The 22,838-nt window shown below is 40.6% G+C and overlaps 1 protein-coding gene across 1 annotated transcript; it reads right to left on the bottom strand.

The window, feature by feature from the left end:
• Positions 1-1,363: 1,363 nt before the first annotated feature.
• Positions 1,364-11,342, bottom strand: LOC310943468 (putative ribonuclease ZC3H12C; the record flags this gene model as incomplete). The annotated part of the gene is made up of 6 exons (XM_083909043.1): positions 1,364-2,928; positions 3,983-4,089; positions 6,322-6,556; positions 7,960-8,099; positions 8,190-8,905; positions 11,247-11,342. The coding sequence occupies 6 exons, from the start codon at positions 11,340-11,342 to the stop codon at positions 1,364-1,366; spliced, it is 2,859 nt and encodes a 952-aa protein (XP_083765169.1).
• Between the last annotated feature and the right edge of the window lie 11,496 nt (positions 11,343-22,838).

Here is a 22,838-nt window from a genome sequence, read left to right as displayed (position 1 = left end):
GAATTTGTTGCCAAATAGTAGAATTTGTCGCCAAATAGTAGAATTTGTCGCCAAATAGTAGAATTTGTCGCCAAATACTAGAATTTGTCGCCAAATACTAGAATTTGTCGCCAAATACTAGAATTTGTCGCCAAATACTAGAATTTGTCACCAAATACTAGAATTTGTCACCAAATACTAGAATTTGTCACTAAATACTAGAATTTGTAGCTAAATACTAGATTTTGTCACAAAATACAAGTATTTTTTGTCACAAAATACAAGTATTTTTTGTCACAAAATACGAGAACTTGTTGCTATATACTACAACTTGTTACTAAATACTAGAATTTGTCACCAAATACTAGAATTTGTCACTAAATACTAGAATTTGTAGCTAAATACTAGATTTTGTCACAAAATACAAGTATTTTGTCACAAAATACGAGAACTTGTTGCTATATACTACAACTTGTTACTAAATACTAGAATTTGTCAGCAAGTACTAGAATTTTTTTTCACAAAATACTAGAATTTGTCCGCTTCAACCTTCCCTCGTTACAAAGTGTCAAGTCTACCACAAATTATGTACGTCGCGATTAGACGAGTCATGCTAGCGAATACGAGATGACAGGACTTTGTCCTAAGTGTCCAGCAGAGGGCGTCTGCCAAAGAAAGCTCATCCTTTTGGTAACAAAAGTTTGGCTCTGAGTTATTGCATATTAGACCTTTAAATTAAGAAATACACACGTAATTCAGTCTGAATACATTAAGCTTTTCTTGTTGTTTTGTCAACAGTAATGAAGTAGAAAATCTCCATCTGGTGCCAAAACACATGCACAGTTCAAATGTCTGAGTGTAAGTACAGTGTTTGTACAAAACCCCCCAAATAATCTTAATCTGGGAAATAATCCTTCAAAACATCAGTCACTTTTGATTTATGTGACTGAGCTGTAAAAAAAAAAAAGAAAAAAAAAGTGCCTTCATATTTTGAGTCCTGCATGTGATCAGTGCCACGTCACTGACTGACAGAGAGACAACGATCCTGCACCAAAGTCCATAGAGAAAATCTGTGATTTTATATATATTTTAACATCATTAGCACACGGGAGTTGTTGATCCACTGCTGCCTCCATCACTAAGTTACAATGTCTTATTTTGTCAATTCGGCTTTTAAAAATCTTCGTCCAGATTTACGCCAGTGACACAAAGTGACCACACGAGGCAGCAGTAGACCAGCAGCTCCTGTGTCCCTGTGAGCTAAAATCACAGATTTTCTCTATAGGCTTTGGTGTTTGTCTCAGATTGGTTCTTGTAGAGTGCTGTCAGTTTCTTTTTCCTCGCTCCTTCCATGCAGGCCCGTCATGTTTCCACCTCTTCATCCTCAGTATCCAGTCTGAGCTTTCTCCGCCAGGATGGCGGCCGCCAGCTGCTGGGGGTCAGTGATGTGGGGGCTCCTCGCCATCACCCGACTCACCAGCTCCGAGGGGAAGATGTTGCACAGGTTGACGAACGCCGTCTCCCTCACGTCGCTGTAGCGTCCGTGCGCCGGCGATTCAGAGTGTTGCAGCATGTAGGAGGGGGGCGGGGCGTGGGCGTGGGCGTGGCCGTGGGCGTGGGCGGGGACGGCGAGGTGAGGCGGGTAAGGAGGGTGAGGGGGCGGGCGGTTCAGGTAGCGCGTCGGGGACGGGTGGAGAGCCGGGTGAGACGAGTGGTGCTGGGCGTAGCCCTCGTCCGTCCAGGAGGGGGCGTGCCAGGACGACTGGCGCGTGTCGGGCAGACTCTGGTACTCGTACCTGGACGGCGGCGGCGGCGGCTGTCTGTAGTACGAGTCCCAGCTGTGCAGAGCTTTGGGCCGGTGGTGATGGTGGTGCGACGCCGCGTGGTGCTCGTACAGACGCGAGTCCGACACGCTCTCGGCTCGCGTGGGGGCCAGGCAGCGGCCCAGCGGGGAGCCCGGCGGGTGAGGGCTGCTCTGGGACAGGGAGTGGTAGTCGCCGGGGCAGCTGGAGCGAGCGGCCAGCGGCTGGTGCTTGAGGTGAGGAGGCAACGGGTAGAGAGGGCGCTTTGGTGCGGCGTCACACGGAGGAGGAGGAGGCGGCGGTGGCGGCGGCTCGTGAGCGCAGCTCTGGCCGCAGCTCACGTGGTAGCCGTGGACGCCGGGGCCGGCCGCGTGGCCGTGCGAGACGCTGGGGTAGTCCGGAGGCTGCAGAGCGCAGAGGTCGTGGTTCGACGGCGCGTGGTGCGGATACAGGCGGCCGCCGTGCGGCGCGGCGAAGTGGACGCCGTCGTCCAGCAGAGCGTCCGGGGGGCAGCCGGGACACGCCGGCCTCTCGCTGTACGAGTCGCAGCTGCTCTCGCTGCCGCACTCGGAGCCGGCCGAGCCCAGCGAGCCCAGGCGCGGGTCCGCGTCGGCGGGGAAGCGGCAGTCCGGGCTGCGTCTGGAGGACAGGCTCAGGCCGGAGTAGGCGCGCGTCACCGAGTAGTAGCTCAGGTCCGGAGACTCGCAGTGAGGGTAGAGGTCGTGAGCGGAGGCCGGGAGGAGGCCGTGAGGAGCGCCGGCTCTGGACTGCTGCTGCTCCTGGGCCGGGCCGAGGCCGGACGGCGGACCTCCCGGAGCCGGAGACATGCAGCTGCTGCCGGAACTGCTGCTGCCGCTCTTCTGGCCCTCCATCCTCCCTTTAGCCAGCAGCAGCTTCTCCTCGGCGTCGCTGTACGACAGAGCTCGGATGCTGGGGTCCGACTGCCTCTTGGGGACGCCGCCCTTTTTGGCGTCCAGGCTTCCGGCCGGCACGCTGTGGCTCTTCACCAGGCCGGAGTCGCCCTGGTTCTTCGCGGTGACGCAGGTCTTGGCGCTGGCTCGCAGCTCGTCGGCCACGGCGCGCTGAGGCTGGCCTCCTCTCTCTGGGTGGTAGTACTTACACTTGTGGCCGTAAGTGCACTTTTTTCCTACAACCAGAGGCAGACGCGATGCAGAATGATGACACGGTAAAATACACGGAAGAAATCAACAACAACGCGCACGTGTGAGACGCGTAACATTTGGTTTGTGAACATGTGACACAGTTAGCACAACACGTGCGTTTGCATGAGCAGCAGCCTTTCACTTAAAACATACGGAAAAACAGATTTTACAACATCCTAAAAGCAATTTTACCACTTTATCTCACTGTTAGAGAGACTTTAACAACAGGAAACTGAAGTGTGGAAACCACTCACTCTCCCACACCAAAGCCCATAGAGAAAATCAGTGATTTTAACATCAGAGTTCACAGGAGTTGTTGATCCACTGCTGCCTCCATCACTAACTTACAATGACTTATTTTGTTTGGCTTTTAAAAACCTTCGTTAAAGTTAACTTCAGTGACACAAAGTGACCACACGAGGCAGCAGTAGACCAGCTCCTGTGTCCCCGCGAGCTAAAATCACTGATTTTCTCTATGAGGTTTGGTGTGAGTTCTTTTGAGTGAAGAAAAACAGATTTTAGCCACATACCAAAAGACCTGCTGAATAAAATTCACGTCAGATTAACTCTACGATATCTTAAGAACGCGTTCACGTCTTTATTTCACTGTTAGACAGACTTTAACAACAGGAAACTGAAGTTTGTAAACCACTCACTCTCCCACACCAAAGCCCATAGAGAAAACCAGTGATTTTGACATCACAGCACACAGGAGTTGTTGATCCACTGCTGCCTCCATCACTAACTTACAATGTCTTATTTTGTTAATTCGGCTTTTAAAAACCTTCGTTAAAGTTAACACAAAGTGACCACACGAGGCAGCAGTAGACCAGCAGCTCCTGTGTCTCCGTCTGCTAAAATCACTGGTTTTCTCTATGGGCTTTGGTGTGGGAGAGTGAGCGGTTTACAAACTTCAGTTTCTTGTTATATTCAGAAGATATCGTCGACTTCAGGAGACACAGATTGTATGAGGAGAAAACAACAACATTAGCAGAATGTCATTAAAACGCTGTAAAATGCTTTTTTTTTCCCCCTCACCGTATGGACACGGCTGCTTCTTCTGCTCGGGCATGACGGCTCTTTTTCTCAGGAAGTTGTCTAAGCTCGGGCCGTGACGACCAAGAGGGTCATCGGGAGGCATGAACCTGAGCGACAGAGGGCGAGAAGAGCGGAAATATCTATTATATATATATATATATATAGTTATTGAGCTGTGGAGTTCACAGACAGGAAACCAACACACTATAGAAAATAGATTTGAACAGGAAATGAAGGATAAGTTCAAATTTATTGCGTGAGAGAGTGGAAAAATTGTCTTTGTATCCACATATATGTGTAGCAAATAGTCAAGTAAGGATTATTAGTTATTAACTAGTGGAAATGGAGTGTAAATAAATATTATTTCCTGTCTTTTGAGTCTTCTCAAAATGGAAACGGCACTAAAATTACAAAATAATTATATTATATATAAGTCATGTATAATATTTAAGTCATGATACGTTATTATCACAATACTATATTATCACAATACTATATTATTGCGATATTTAAGTCATGATACGTTATTATCACAATACTATATTATCACAATACTATATTATTGCGATATTTAAGTCACGATACAGTATTTTTTCGATACTATATTATTGTGATATTTAAGTCATGATACGCTATTATCACGATACTATATATTGCGATATTTAAGTCATGATACGTTATTATCACGATACTATATTATCGCAAGATTATATTATCGCAATATTTAAGTCACGATACTATATTATCACAATACTATATTATTGCGATATTTAAGTCACGATACAGTATTTTTTCGATACTATATTATTGTGATATTTAAGTCATGATACGCTATTATCACGATACTATATATTGCGATATTTAAGTCATGATACGTTATTATCACGATACTATATTATCGCAAGATTATATTATCGCAATATTTAAGTCACGATACTATATTATCACAATACTATATTATTGCGATATTTAAGTCACGATACAGTATTTTTTCGATACTATATTATCGCGATATTTAAGTCACGATACGCTATTATCACGATACTGTATTATCTCTATATTTAAGTCATGATACGTTATCATCACAATATTTGTCATGATAAGTTATTATCGCGATACTATATTATTGCGATATTTAAGTCATGATACGTTATTATCACGATACTATATTATCGCAAGATTATAATATCGCAATATTTAAGTCACGATACTATATTATCACAATACTATATTATTGCGATATTTAAGTCACGATACAGTATTTTTTCGATACTATATTATCGCGATATTTAAGTCACGATACGCTATTATCACGATACTGTATTATCTCTATATTTAAGTCATGATACGTTATCATCACAATATTTGTCATGATAAGTTATTATCGCGATACTATATTATTGTGATATTTAAGTCATGATACGTTATTATCACGATACTATATTATCGCAAGATTATATTATCGCAATATTTAAGTCACGATACTATATTATCACAATACTATATTATTGCGATATTCAAGTCACGATACAGTATTTTTTCGATACTATATTATCGCGATATTTAAGTCACGATACGCTATTATCACGATACTATATTATTGCGATATTCAAGTCACGATACAGTATTTTTTCGATACTATATTATCGCGATATTTAAGTCACGATACGCTATTATCACAATACTATATTATTGCGATATTCAAGTCACGATACAGTATTTTTTCGATACTATATTATCGCGATATTTAAGTCACGATACGCTATTATCACGATACAGTATTATCTCTATATTTGAGTCATGATACGTTATTATCACAATATTTAAGTCATGATACGTTATCACGATACTATATTATTGCGATATTTAAGTCATGATACGTTATTATCACAATACTAGTCTTTGTATCCACATATATGTGTAGCAAATAGTCAAGTAATGATTATTAGTTATTAAATAGTGGAAATGGGGTGTAAATAAATATTATTTAGTGTCTTTGGAGTCTTCTCAAATGTACAGAAGGGAAATAGCAGTAAAAATACAAAATAATAAATATAAACAAAGGATAAAGTGACTTCGACAAACAGTTCACGGTTTCTGAAGTTTGCTAATATGGAATAAACAGCTGATAAATGATGGAAAATACCATAAGAATATAGAAATATGGTTCAGAATTGTCATATTTTGGACATTTTGGGATCAATAAAGTATTTATCTATGGAGGAAATAAATAAAATACTATATATGTGTTTAATCCTAACCCTAAACCACATGTTTTAATAACTTTATATCTTTAAAAACCACACTAACTGCTCTGAACCTCTGCGTCTTCCACTCACTTGTCGTTGACGAACGAGTACATGAGGAGGCGCTCGTCGATGAACTTCTTCCACTCGGGCTTCTCGTTGGCCAGGTCTCTGTAGTTGTCGTTGGAGACGATGATGCCGTCAGATTCGTACGCCAGCTTCACGATGAAGCGGTCGTCGTAGCAGACCACGCGGCGGCCCTGGACGCGCCGCGACGGCGTGAACACCAGGATCTTCTCCTTCTCCAGGCGACGCAGGGTCTCCTGATCTGTGGACCACGAGGAGGAGGACGCCACGTCATTATGAACATGGATCTCACTCAGTGTGTGTGTGTGTGTGTGTGTATGTCATTTAAGTCATGATACGTTATTATCACGATATCATATTATCCTGATATTTAAGTCACGATACATTAATATCACGATAATATATTAGCACAATATCATATTTTGCGATATTTAAGTTAGATACATTAATATCGCGATACTATATTATCGCGATATTTTATTATCACAATATTATATTTTGCGATATTTAAGTCACGATACATTAGTATCACGATACTATATTATCGGAATTTTATATTATCGCGATATTATATTTTGCGATATTGAAGTCATGATGCGTTATTATCACGATACTATATTATTGCGATATTTAAGTCATGATACAGTACTTTTTGCGATACTATATTATTGTGATATTTAAGTCATGATACGTTATCACGATACTATATTAAGGCGATATTTAAGTTACGATACGTTATTATCACGATACTATATTATCGCAATGTTATATTATTGCGATATTTAAGTCATGATACAGTATTTTTGCGATACTATATTATTGTGATATTTAAGTCATGATACGTTATCACGATACTATATTAACGCGATATTTAAGTTACGATACGTTATTATCACGATACTATATTATCACGATACTATATTACTGCGATATTTAAGTCATGATATGTTATTATTATCACAATACTATATTATCGTAATGTTATATTATCTCGATATTTAAGTCATGATACGTTATCACGATACTATATTAACGCGATATTTAAGTCATGATACGTTATTATCACAATACTATATTATTGCGATATTTAAGTCAGACACGTTATTATCCCGATACTATATTATCACAATATTATATTTTGCGATATTTAAGTCACGATAAGTTATTATCAAAATACTATATTATTGCGATATTTAAGTCCCGATACAGTATTTTTTCGATACTATATTATCGCGATATTTGAGTCACGATACGCTATTATCACGATACTGTATTATCTCTATATTTAAGTCATGATACGTTTATCATCACGATATTTAAGTCATGATACGTTATTATCACGATACTATATTACTGCGATATTTAAGTCATATGTTATTATTATCACATGCTATATTATCGTAATGTTATATTATCTCGATATTTAAGTCATGATACTTTATTATCACAATATTTAAGTCATGATACGTTATTATTATCACAATACTATATTATCTTGATATTTAAGTCATGATACGTTATTATCACAATACTATATTATTGCGATATTTAAGCCACAATAAAATATTATTATGATACTATATGATTGCAATATTTAACGACGTCACGCATGGATCTCACTCAGTGTGTGTGTGTGTGTCTCACCCGTGATGGGAGCATCAGGGCGCGACTGCTCCTTCCTCCACGCCGGCACAAACACCGTGATGTCATGATGACCGCGCTCCAGGAACCAGTCGACAGCCAGCTGGATGCCCTGGCACGAAAACACCTCCTTGTTGCCGTGACTACAGGACACGAGACAAAAAGGGCAGAAGGTTTTACGCAAAACTGCTCGTTTCTCTCCCGTCTCTTTGCGTGGACCGGCCGCCGCTCACCTCATGGCGACGTTACTCCCGTCCACCACGACCGGCCTCAGGTTGTCCTGGTCGCTCAGAGAGTCCGACAGACACGGCGAGTCTGACCTCTGACCCTCCAGCGCGTCGGAGCAGGCGCACGACGACGACGACGACGAGGAGGAGGAGGAAGAGGACGAGGTGGACGCCAGCGACGCCGGCGGCTGCTGCTCGCCGTCCGTCTTGGTGCCCAGCTTGACCAGCTCTCCCAGGATGTCGTTGATGAGCGTGTCTGGACCCAGCTTGGACAGCACCAGCCGCACCGTCTCCTCGCAGTAGCCCAGCTTCAGGGCAAAGTCCAGCTTCGCCTGGTAACCCTTCCCTCCCGCTTCCGCTTTAGCCGGCGCGGGCGGACGACCGGGCGGGTTCTCGCGCGGCGAAGTGGGCGGAGGCCGAGCAGGAGAGTCTCGCTCAGGCTCTGATGAGAGTCCAGCAGGAGGTTCTGGAGGCTCAGGAGGCTCAGGAGGCCCCTCGGTGCCCAGGTCCACACACTGGGTCCGACAGAGCGGCTGGTGCGTGTTCTTGCTGTGGGCGGAGCCTCCCTCGCCTCCGTCCACAGTGTGGGCGGAGCCGGAAGACGACGACGACGACGGATCACAAATGGCATCAGAGACGGCGGTGGTTTCTTCCACCACAGCAGGGAGAGGGGAGTTTTCCCCCTGCTCCTCCATAGCAGGGGCTCCGTCAGCACTGCCAGCCTGAGGACACACCAGATACAGCATTACCACACAAGTGCCACAAGGGGGCGCCTGTGTCATGATATTATGTAACATTCCTCGTTTTCATTTCAGCATCTTGTGACATTTTTGGGAACATTTTTGTCACATTAGTCACACGATTTTTCGCGATACAGTTACTTTTGCGATATTATACTATTGTGATATTTAAGTCATGATATGTTATAATCATGACACTATATTATTGCGATATTTAAGTCACGATACAATATTATCATGATTCTATATTATCGCAATATTTAAGTTGCAATACAATATTATAATGATACTATATTATTGTGATATTTAAGTCCGGATACGCCCTTATCACGATACAATATTATTGCGATATTTAAGTCAGGATAAGATATCATGATACTATATATCGCCATTTTAAGTCACAATACAATATTATCATGATAGTATATCTCGATATTTAAGTTACAATACGATATTTTCATGATTCTATATTATTGCGATATTTAAGTCAGGATAAGTTATCATGATACTGTATATTGCGATATTTAAGTCACAGTACAATATTATCATGATACTATTTATCACAATATTTAAGTCACAATACTATATCATGATACTATATATCATAGTACCATACTATACTATCTTAATATTTAAGTCATATCATGATATGAGATATCATGATACTAAATTATTGCGATATTTAAGTCACGATACGATATTATTATGATTCTATATTATTGCGATATTTAAGTCACAATGTGATTTCATCATGATACTATATTATCCCGATATTTAGATTCTAGATTTGAAAGTATATCATTTTTAGTTATTAAGGTGAGGGTAATGATGGTGAGGATAATGATGGTGAGGATAATGATGGTGAGGACTATAATGGTGAGGATAATGATGGTGAGGACTATAATGGTGAGGATAATGATGGTGAGGACTATAATGGTGAGGATAATGATGGTGAGGACTATAATGGTGAGGATAATGATGGTGAGGATAATGTAATGTAGGTGAGGATAATGTGGGTGAGGATGATGTAGGTGAGGATAATGATGGTGGTGAGGATAATGATGGTGAGGATAATGATGGTGAGGATAATGATGGTGAGGATAATAATGGTGAGGATAATGATGGTGAGGATAATAATGGTGAGGATAATGATGGTGAGGATAATGTAGGTGAGGATGATAATGGTGAGGATAATGTAGGTGAGGATAATGATGGTGAGGAAAATGTCGGTGAGGATGATAATGGTGAGGATAATGATGGTGAGGATAATGATGGTGAGGATAATGATGGTGAGGATAATGATGGTGAGGATAATAATGGTGAGGATAATGATGGTGAGGATAATAATGGTGAGGATAATAATGGTGAGGATAATGATGGTGAGGATAATAATGGTGAGGATAATGATGGTGAGGATAATGTAGGTGAGGATGATAATGGTGAGGATAATGTAGGTGAGGATAATGATGGTGAGGATGATAATGGTGAGGATAATGTAGGTGAGGATAATGATGGTGAGGATAATGATGGTGAGGATAATAATGGTGAGGAAAATGTCGGTGAGGATGATAATGGTGAGGATAATGTAGGTGAGGATAATGATGGTGAGGAAAATGTCGGTGAGGATGATAATGGTGAGGATAATGATGGTGAGGATAATGTAGGTGAGGATAATGATGGTGAGGATGATGATGGTGAGGATAATGTAGGTGAGGATAATGATGGTGAGGATGATGATGGTGAGGATAATGTAGGTGAGGAAAATGTCGGTGAGGATAATGTAGGTGAGGATAATGATGGTGAGGATAATGTAGGTGAGGATAATGATGGTGAGGAAAATGTTGGTGAGGATGATAATGGTGAGGATAATGATGGTGAGGATAATGATGGTGAGGAAAATGTCGGTGAGGATGATAATGGTGAGGATAATGTAGGTGAGGATAATGATGGTGAGGATAATGTAGGTGAGGATAATGTAGGTGAGGAAAATGTTGGTGAGGATGATAATGGTGAGGATAATGATGGTGAGGATAATGTAGGTGAGGATAATGATGGTGAGGATAATGATGGTGAGGATAATGTAGGTGAGGATAATGATGGTGAGGATAATGTAGATGAGGATTATAATGGTGAGGATAATGATGGTGAGGATAATGTAGGTGAGGATAATGTAGATGAGGATAATGTAGATGAGGATAATGTAGGTGAGGATTATAATGGTGAGGATAATGATGGTGAGGATAATAATGGTGAGGATAATAATGGTGAGGATAATGTAGGTGAGGATAATGATGGTGAGGACGATAATGGTGGTGGTGCGTACCTGCCGGTCAGCCCCAGCTACGTGGAGATACTCCAGATCCAGCTCCAGGTGGAGGATGTGTCCTGCTCCTGCCTCCACATGGTCCTTCTGACCCATGGGTCTGTCACAGACATCCAGCACCGCAGGTCGACTGCTGCCGTCTCATGCAGCTCCGCTCATCAGTGACTGAACACAGACACAGACACAGACACAGACACAGAGACTGAGAGTGAGCACAGAACAAGCTTCACAGCAGGTGAATCTCAAGCAACACGTGGAAACATTTCACAAAATTTGAATGAAAACCGGACCAGCGACGCGTCAAGATTTGCATTCAACTTTCATCGTTAAATTAAAATGAAAAGTCAACAGCAGATGTCATTATAGGCAAATGTGACCAGGAAACGGAACGATATTATGTAACTTCATGACATACTGGAAATTATCGTCTGCCTCGCAAACATACAGTCTTAGTGATTTATTCAGCAGGGCCATGACGTCGTTACAGCACCACAGTGTTGTTACAGCGCCACAGTGTTGTTACAACGCACCACATCGTTGTTACAGCGCCACGCCGTCGTTACAGCGCCACAGCGTCGTTACAGCGCCACAGCGTCGTCACAGCGCCACAGCGTCGTTACAGAGCCACATCGTCGTTACATCGCCACAGAGTCGTTACAGAGCCACAGCTTCGTTACAGCGCCACAGAGTCGTTACAAAGCCACAGCGTCGTTACAGCGCCACAGCGTCGTCACAGCGCCACAGCGTCGTTACAGCGCCACAGAGTCGTTACAGAGCCACAGCGACGTTACAGCGCCACAGAGTCGTCACAGAGCCACAGCTTCGTTACAGCGCCACAGAGTCGTTACAGCGCCACAGCGTCGTCACAGCGCCACAGAGTCGTTACAGAGCCACAGCGTCGTTACAGAGCCACAGCGTCGTTACAGAGCCACATCGTCGTTACAGCGCCACATCGTCGTTACAGAGCCACAGCGTCGTTACAGCGCCACAGCTTCGTTACAGCGCCACAGAGTCGTTACAGAGCCACGCCACGCACATTAATCCACACAGAAGAGACAGAGGGTGAACTGCTTTAACAACCGTTAGCTGCGAGGCCTCTGGCCCCTCCCCCTTCTATTCTACCTGCTAATTAAACTCCATATGCTTCTTCCCACTCGAGCGGCTGAGTCACTCATGGAAACACAGAGGCTCACACAGCCAATCAGGTGGCTTCTGTCTTCAAAACACTGTTCACTGTTTTACATGACTGATGCACAGCATTATTCAACTGGAAACGCTCACTCTTCCCACACCAAAGCCCATAGAGAAAATCAATGATTTTAGCTCACAGGGACACAGGAGCTGCTGGTCTACTGCTGCCTCGTGTGGTCACTTTGTGTCACTGAGGTTAATCCAAATGAAGGATTTTTAATGCCGAATTCACTAAAATAGGACATTTGAACATGGGGATGGAGGCAGCAGTGGATCATCAACTCCTGTGCACGGTGGTGTTTAAATTATGTTAAAATCGCTGATTTAAGTACATTTTCCATGAGGAAAAGGTTGTCAAAAAGTGACTCAATGCAATCACTTATAGATGTTACTGTGTTAGCTTTAAATTAAGCGTCTGGAGTCAAGTTTGGTGTGTTCTTTTACGAATTAAAAGGCATCGTATGCGACGGCGTCGTCCGTGAATCTGCTCACGCTCTGTGCTTCAAGGTCACACTTTACCTGCAGATGGTGAAAATGTGCATGAAGCTCAAAACAGATGATGGAAGCCAGGGGGGAAGTGACTTCAACTGAAGCTGGGGGTGTGTGTGGGGTGTGGGGTGTGTGTGGGGGAGGGGGAGGGGGAGGGGGAGGAGGAGGAGGAGGAGGAGGGGGCGGGGCCCAAACGGGCTGCATTTTATGAAAAGGGGGCTGCCTAGCAACATGGCCCGGGCGACTGTTGCTAAGCTACAGCTGTTGAAGGCATTCTCCCCTTCCAAAATGCCACAACAGAGGCTGCAGGGGCGTTCAGCCGCTGACACACACACACACACACACACACGAAGGTTTTGTGCGTGTGTGTGTGAGGGGGGGGGGGGCGGGGCTTAAGTGTGCCTCGCTGGCAACCCACTCTGCTTCCCCGAGACAATGGACGTGAAAGGAGTGATTAGGACGAAGAACTTAGCATCGGCTACACACACACACGCACGCACACACACACACACACACAGTGACTCATACATTCAATTTTATTTTTACACAATATCCAGATTAACGTCATCCAGACTACAGATTAAAGGTGATTTAAAAAAAAAAAATCACTCTCCATAATTCAAGCATTCAGGGCATTTAAAGCAAAAATTGATGAAAGTTTGATTATTTAAATGAGAGAGAGAGTTAAAGTAAAAGTGCGTAAACCACTCACTCTCCCTGCACCAAAGCCCATAGAGAAAACCAGTGATTTTAACATCACAACAACACAGGAGTTCACAGGAGTTGTTGATCCACTGCTGCCTCTATCGCTAACTTACAATGTCTTATTTTGTCAAATTCGGCTTTTGAAATACATCACTCAACTTCACCACAGTGACACAAAGTGACCACACGAGGCAGCAGTAGACCAGCAGCTCCTGTGTCCTAAAATCACTAAAATCGCTTATTTTCAGAACAAATGGGGAAATGACAAAATCTAACAGCTTGATTCTCAAAATCAAACACATAATAAAGATGTGTTTTTTTTCTGGTTAAATAATTTAAAAAAAAGGGGCCAATGAGCATCTAGTCTGCTCAAGAGGGGGCGGGTCTAAAAAAGAAACAAAAACCAAAAACTGTATATTGTATAGAACTGAAATTATGATGATTATTTTACGGAATTTCAAAATAAAAGTAACTAAAATTTATTAGGGATGGGAATCGGTAACTGACCAAAAATCACTGGATCGGATATTAAATTATAGAATCTGATACAATCCGAAAATCTTCACATATCACATGCTTCACTCTGCACAGACGGTATAAATGTACATAAAAAACACTTCAGTCCAGCAGCTTAACTCCAATATGTATAAGAATCGTTCAGTTTGTGATAAAAGCATGAAATTTGGTACATATACAGCCAAAGGCATACCGAAAACATTTGGATATGGAGGCATCATGAATTTTTTCAGAAACAACAGTGTTTCTTACGAGTGATGGATATAATGTGACATTGTACACAGAATTCGATTTAGGATAACAAACCTCTCGGTTGTGAGGTAGAAGGATGCTTCCGGCCAATTTTGGCTGCCATCTTGGGAAATGGCGGCCATCTTGAATATGAAATGATACTTTTCAATTATCCTATAGACATTTACCAAATACAATATATGGTAAATATGTCTAAAATATCACATTATGTCTGTCACTCATAAGAAAACAGGCGTTGCTGGTGGCCAATTTGAAAAATGGCTGCCATGGGCGCCGTGTTGGGAATTCACGATCCAAATGTTTTGGGTATGCCTTTGGCTATACGTGTACCAAATTTCACGCTTTTATCACAAACGGAACGATTGTTTTGGTTATCTGCTGCACTACTTCAGCTGAGTCAGGTTTGTTTATTTGTTTCTTTATTGTCTTTGTGTGAATTTGACGTCTTTGAAATGACTCGGCGCAAAATAACGCGTCGTCAACACCTTCGTACATTCATAAATGACGACTGTATCGGGCTGATATCGGTAGATTTTGATGTTGGCATCAGTATCGGTTATTCATTTGAATGATGATGTGGTATAAAATCAATTACAAACACACATTATAGTCACAAAGTAAATAAACAAACGTTGCCATCTGATATTATTATATTAAAGTTGTGATCAAACACTCACCTGTTTTCTTCTGTGTGTGTTTGTCACCGTCAGAGTCAAGAGTTGTTTGTAGCAGCAGCTTTTATGTCTTTAATGTCTTTTATTCTGACTTTATTTCACTGTTTTTCACGTCTTTTACTTTGGTCTAACTGTTGCTTTATAAAGAAATTGACATATAATCCAGCAAATAATCACTCGTGTCCATAACTATGAGCTAAACAAGGTGATTTTTTATTATTGTGATGATCAGAAATGGAGAAAATCATTAATTTTTAGAAATAAAATTAAATTTTGTGACTTTTTTTTGGGGACGCGGTAAATCTTTAGCAATATTACATCATTTCTTTTGTCACGTTTAGCCACATTTTATGCAAATGAACCAAATAAAGCCTGTTTCTTACTTTACTACGGATTATTTTCTTATAAATGTTAGTGTTGCAAAAGTTCACCTTCTTCACCAAAGCTTCCTTTTCTCGACGGATCAGACGCTCATTGTGTTCACAAACGTCTCGTTTTTAACACAAATTTGATTTCTTTCGTTTTAAATGTCGCAAAATAAACCAAGAAATTATTCACTTTTAAGAAGCCGAAACAACGACTAAGCGCTAAAACACCTCATTGTTCCACAACACGCATGTGAACGTGCACATTTTCACTGGACGGCGACATTAAAAGAACCAAAATAGAACAAATAAAGTGACGCAGTTGGTAATTTGCGAATTAGAAACGAGGGAGGGGGCTTTTATTTTGAAAATATCCTGTGGTCGCAGATCTAAAGAACGATGGCGAGTCTTAACGGACCAACGGCAGAGAGTGTGTGTGTGTGTGTGTGTGTGTGTGTGTGTGTCTCCAGAGGTCCAGGGTGAGTGGGTGCATCTTTCAAACATCACACACACGCACGCACGCACACACACGCACGCACACACACACACACACACACACACAGCTCTGCAGCCTTTGACAGAGACAGTGATGAATATGTAACACAGTCTTTACGGAGCTTTGTGTGTGAGAGCTTTGTGTAAGAGTGTATGACAGAGGGGGGGTAAAGACGGAGGAGTGTGTGTGTGTGTGTGTGTGTGTGTGGGGGGGGGGGTTTGTCTGGTAACACAAACGACACTGTGGTGCAAAACTTGATGGAATATATGGGCAGAATAATCAGCGGGGGGGGGGGGGGGGGGGGGAGAGTGAGGCTTTCCCCGCCAGTCGTGGGGCGACAGATGTCGGGTGGTGGTGTCCTCACAACTGGTGTCACACACACACACACACACACACACACGTCTGCAGAGGACCAATGAGACGGCGAGAAAGATGCAGCAGAATCAACAACTATCAACGACTATCAGCCTGATGTGACCTCAACACACACACGCACGCACGCACGCACGCACGCACGCACATCACACACACTAACCATAACTAGTTAAAGTCTAACCATAACAAAATAAACTCACACACATCACCTTTAAGTCGACACTAACATGTTACAATAACACCGTCACGTCTTTATCTCGCCGTTAGACCGACGGTTTGTCAACCGCTCACTCTCCCTGCACCAAAGCCCATAGAGAAATATGTCGATTTAACATCACAGCACACAGGAGTTCACAGGAGTTGTTGATCCACTGCTGCCTCCATCACGAAGTTACAATGTCTTATTCTGTCAAATTCAGCTTTTGAAATCCTTCGCTCCGATTGACCTCAGCGACGCAAAGTGACCACACGAGGCAGCAGTGGACCAGCAGCTCCTGTAGCCACGCGAGCTAAAATCACTGGTTTTTCCTATGGAATTTGGTGCAGCAAATTTAAGACTTAAACACTGGTGCAGATTTAAATCAAACTCTAACGACTCCCCAGGATCCTCAGATTATGTGGCGATAAAATGACAGTTCAGATTACGGCTTCAAAACTCGGCAAATCCAGCATATCAATCCTCAGGGTTCACGTTTATAGGAGCGTTCAAGCACTTTCAAGGTCGGTTTCCAGCACTTTTTCAAATCACACATTTTAGACTCACTATTTTCAAGCACTTTGAAGGATTTAAAGCACCCGTATAAACCGTGTAATCCTGTAATCCTGTAATCCAGCCCAGATGAGTAGAGGGAGAATCTACGACTGAGTATTAGGGCCAGACTGAGAGAAAAAAAATATTTTATTTCATTTGGAAATTACGAGAATAAAGTCATAATATTACGAGAATAGAGTCACAATATTGCAAGAAAAAAAGTCATAATATTACGAGAAAAAAAGTCATAATATTATGAGAATAAAGTCACAATATTGCGAGAATAAAGTCACAATTTTACGAGAAAAAAAAGTTTAAAAAAAGTCATAATATTACGAGAAAAAAAGTCATAATATTATGAGAATAAAGTCACAATATTACGAGAAAAAAAAGTTAAAAAAAGTCATAATATTACGAGAAAAAAAGTCATAATATTATGAGAATAAAGTCACAATATTGCGAGAAAAAAAGTCATAATATTATGAGAATAAAGTCACAATATTGCGAGAATAGAGTCATTATATTAAGAGAAAAAAAGTCATAATATTATGAGAATAAAGTCATAATATTACGAGAAAAAAAGTCATAATATTATGAGAATAAAGTCACAATATTACGAGAAAAAAAAGTTTAAAAAAAGTCACAATATTACGAGAAAAAAGTCACAATATTGCGAGAATAGAGTCATTATATTAAGAGAAAAAAAGTCATAATATTATGAGAATAAAGTCACAATATTGCGAGAAAAAGTCATAATATTATGAGAATAAAGTCATAATATTATGAGAATAAAGTCACAATATTACGAGAAAAAAAAGTTTAAAAAAAGTCACAATATTACGAGAAAAAAGTCACAATATTGCGAGAATAGAGTCATTATATTAAGAGAAAAAAAGTCATAATATTATGAGAATAAAGTCACAATATTACGAGAAAAAAAAGTTTTAAAAAAGTCACAATATTACGAGAAAAAAGTCATAATATTATGAGAATAAAGTCACAATATTGCGAGAATAAAGTCACAATATTACGAGAAAAAAAAGTTTTAAAAAAGTCACAATATTACGAGAAAAAAGTCATAATATTGCAAGAACAAAGTAGTCATTTCATGAGAACTCTTCAAAGAAAGAGCAGTCTTCCCCCTGCGTTAAAATGAGGAACGTTGAGCATCTTGTTAAGTTATACTTTGGCATCGGTTTCACAAATAAGGAAATACTTCATCTTTTGGCACATCTTCTGATAATATGACTTTATTCTCATCATTTCTTCCTCTTAGCATGGCGCTAATACTCAGTCGTACGAATCTACATGTGTAAATCCCCCCCAAAAAAATACAATTTAAACTTACCAGGCCTTTAAAGAAACAAGTGCATCATTTTAATCCAGACTTTTTTGCAGCTTAATCCAAAGTGTTAAGAGTTTTCCGTGCTGCAGGTGAAGCAACAACGCTGTGTGTCCTCCGGGAGCTGCAGGAGCTGCAGGACATGAAGTTGGACAATGAGCGTTAGAGCAGATGGAGCAACAATGTCCCCTCGTCCAGAGTGGCAGCTCGTCCGCCAATCGCAGCGCGGCGGGCTGTTTTTTTTTACGACGAAGCGCAGACACAAGAGGAGGAGGAGGAGGAGGAGGAGGAGGAGGAGGAGGAGGAGGGAGTGGCTGCGGGCGCACAGTTTCCCCAAGGCACGCGTACACAACACACACACACACACACACACACACACAGTCCCCTGTGTGGCCGATGAATCAACGCGGGGGGGGGGGGGGCGGCCGAACAATAGAGTCTCACAATGGGAGGCTGAGCAGGGCAGCTGCAGCGTGAGGGCCGGGGCTATTACAGCCCGGGGCAGCTATACACAACACCTGGCTGCAGAGACACCGTCCCTCTCCTCTCTTTGTCCTCCTTTAGGAGGGGGGGGGGGGTGGAGGAGGAGGTGGTGGTGGTGGAGACTCAAACAGAGAGAAAAAAGGGCTCTGAATGAAAGAGCAGAGAGGGCAGCAGGACAGAGGAGAGTGTGGCCACGGCTCAAAGGGGTGAAAGGACGAGCGCCGGGGGGGGGGGGGGGGGTCGACGGGACAAACTTTGATGTCCACATGAGGACGAGGAGGTGGACCTGCTCCTCTTTGTCGTGGCACACTTAGGGGCAGATGACTCGGAAGAGGCAATCTTTTATGTGCGCGGGGGAATTGTGAGATTAGATCGAGTCTCATCTTTGCTGCTTATTGACACATTTTTGCTCTCGAAAACACAGTTTTATCAGCAACATGTCAGTCACAAAGATATTTAAGTCCAGACACAACGTTATCACGATGTTATCAAGTCTTGATACAATGTTTTAAGTTAAGCTATGATGCTATTGCGATGTTTAGGTCACGATACAGTGTTATCACAATGTTATTTCAGTCAGGATACGACGCTGTTGCGATATTTAAATCAAGAAACTATGTTATCACAGTGTTATTTAAGTCAGGATACGACATTATCGTGATATTTAAGTCCAGACACAACGTTATCACAATGTTATTTAAGTCACGATACGATGTTGCGATATTTAAGTCAAGATAAGATGCTAATCGCGATGTTTAAGTCACGATAAGACATTGTATCAGTCACGAAACAATGTTATCACAGTATTACTCAGATCACGATACAATGTTATCACGATATTTAAGTCCAGACACAATATTATCACAATATTATTAAGCCATGATATAACCACAAAAATGATTAAAGTCACAATGTGATGTTATCGCGATATCTAAATCAAGACGGGACAGAACTACAATATTTAGGTCACAATACGATATTATCACAATGTTATTTAAGCCACAATACAATGTTTTTGTTATTATTTAAATATATGCATAACCTAAAATGAATACATTAACTGAAAAAGACATTATGGACTAAGTTGATTTGAAGTTTCCTGGTGGAGGCTGAAGGTTTGAGTTCCACCAACATGATGACGTAAAACTGACTGATCACATAAGCCACAAAAACAACTGTACTGTAGTGTTCATGTCTACACTGACAATAAAATACACATGAATTACATCATATATATGTGTGTATTTATACGGCTGAAAGTGAAGTTTTCAGGTTTGCAGAGTAAAAATAAGTCGTTTCCAGACGACGCAAGAGGAACAACTGTCTGATTGAATAACACTGTGTGTGTGTGTGTGTGAGATAGGTCTGATCTGAAACAGCAGCTGACCAACGACACTGTGTCCACACACACACACACACACACACACACACACAGAGGAGCACTCTGTCAGCCATCTGTCGCAGCAAACAGGTGTGTGTGTGTGTGTGTGTGTGTGTGTGTGTGTGTGTGTGTGTGTGTGTGTGTGCTGCTGATCCCCGGCAACAGCAGCAACAACACCAGGATGATCCTCTTTCACTTTAAAGTACGACACACATCATCAGCTCCAGAGAGCGAACAAAGCAGCGTCACGTCGGACAAAAACATAGAAAAAACACGTGAAAATGCTCCGCTAGCATCAATTATCGTCCATTTATTCGCTTCATTTATTCGTAAAATATACGTATTGATCCAACTTTGATGTTGTGACTTTTAAAATGAGCTTTTTTCGACAGAATCAGACAGAATTTGTTCATTTCTACAAACTCGATAAAGAGAATTTTCCTCAAAAAAAAGGACTGAAATGTACCAATGGTGGAAATCACCCAAAATATGATATTATCACGATATTTGAGTCATGATACGATAATATCGCAATATGTTATCACGATAGTTAAGTCAAAATATGATAACATCACAATATGATATCACGATATTTAAGTCATGATACGATAATATCACAATATATTATCACGATATTCAAGTCATGGTACCATAACATCACAATATGATATCACGATATTTAAGTAACGATAAGATAATATCACAATATATTATCACGATAATTAAGTCATTATACGGTAATATCGCAATATGATATCACGATATTTAAGTCATGATACAATAATATCACAATATCACGATATTCAAGTCATGATACCATATTATCACAATATGTTATCACGATATTTAAGTCATGTTACGATAATATAACAACGTGATATTATTATATTTAAGTCACGATAAGATATCACAATATGATATCACAGTAAGTCGATACGATAATATCACACACAATATATTATCACAATATTTAAGTCATGATGCAATAATATCACAATATATTATCACAATGTACAAGTCATGATACGATAATAATGCAATATGATATCACAATAATTAAGTCATGATACGATAACATCGCAATATGATATCACCATATTCAAGTCATGATACGATATTATCACAATATGATGTTATAACGATATTTAAGTCATGTTACGATAATATCACAATATATTATCACGATATGCAAGTCACGATTTGATAATATCACAACATATTACCACGATAATTAAGTCACGATAGGATAATATTGCAATATGATATCACGATATTTAAGTCATGATACAATATTATCACAATATGATGTTATCATGATATTTGAGCCATGTTACAATAATATAACACTATGATATTATATTTAAGTCACGATACGGTAATATCACAATATATTATCACGATGTTTAAGTCATGATACGATAATATTGCAATATGATATCACAATATTTAAGTCACGATACAATATTATCACAATATATTATCGCAATATTCAAGTCATGATGTGATAATATCACAATATTATATCACAATATTTAAGTCACGATACAATATTATCACAATATATTATCTCAATATTCAAGTCATGATACGATATCACAATATATTAGAACGATATTCAAAAATCTGAGGGAAAAAAAACATGAATTTAACAAATTTATCAATTAACAAAATAGTTGACAATTAACAATCTATTAATCGAATAATGGCTGCAGCCCGACATGATATATGATGTGATATATGATGTGATATATGACTCTGGGCCATTGTCCCAAGAAATGTCTCATTCAATTTTGAAAAATCGACACCAAAGAATAAAAATTCTCTGTTAAAAAACGAATATAAGAATCTAAAATAATCTAAAATAAAATGCTAAAAATGATGAACATGAACAAGCAGACGCAGGATTCTGCAACAGGAGGAGAACTCGTGACCCCGTGACCTCTGTGACCTTGTGACCTCTGTGACCTTGTGACCTCTGCTCTGACCTCTGCTCTGACCTCAGCAACCGAAAAAACAACCGACACCAACAGCCAGTTTCCACATGAGTCGCTCAGTAACACGTTAAAATGTTGTAACTGCTTTGTATTTTTGATCATTTTATAAATTATCTTATTTATTTTCTGCATGTTTTGTCGACTCTTAATTGAATGTGAATTAAAAGCGATTCATAAAATATTCCGATTTCGATTAAAAACATGTTACACGTTTAAAAATGTTAGCATACAAGCAACGAAAAGCAACGAATACATAAATCACTAGGACTGTGCTGCAGGTTGAAGAAGAAAATACAGTATTATTAAGTCATCTGTATAAAGGATTTATATAAATGATAAATGTTTACTTCTTTCAATTTCGATTTTTGCGATAAATGCAATAACCAGACTCGTTGAGAGTGATTTTTATCGCAATGTTTGACGACATCGTACAGAATATTGTCCAGTTCCTTAACGGGGATTTTTATCTCGGAATTAATTATTGTGTTTTATTGAGAAAAACGTACTATTACTACTATTAAATCTATTGGAAATAAACAAAACATCCCTTTTTAATCATACGAGTATAAATCACTAGG

The sequence above is a fragment of the Microchirus variegatus genome (genome assembly GCF_963457635.1).
Source record: "Microchirus variegatus genome assembly, chromosome: 22".
Taxonomy (NCBI): Eukaryota; Metazoa; Chordata; class Actinopteri; order Pleuronectiformes; family Soleidae; genus Microchirus; species Microchirus variegatus.
The sequence above is the reverse complement of the archived record's forward strand: the minus strand, read 5'-3'. Positions and strand labels throughout refer to the sequence as shown.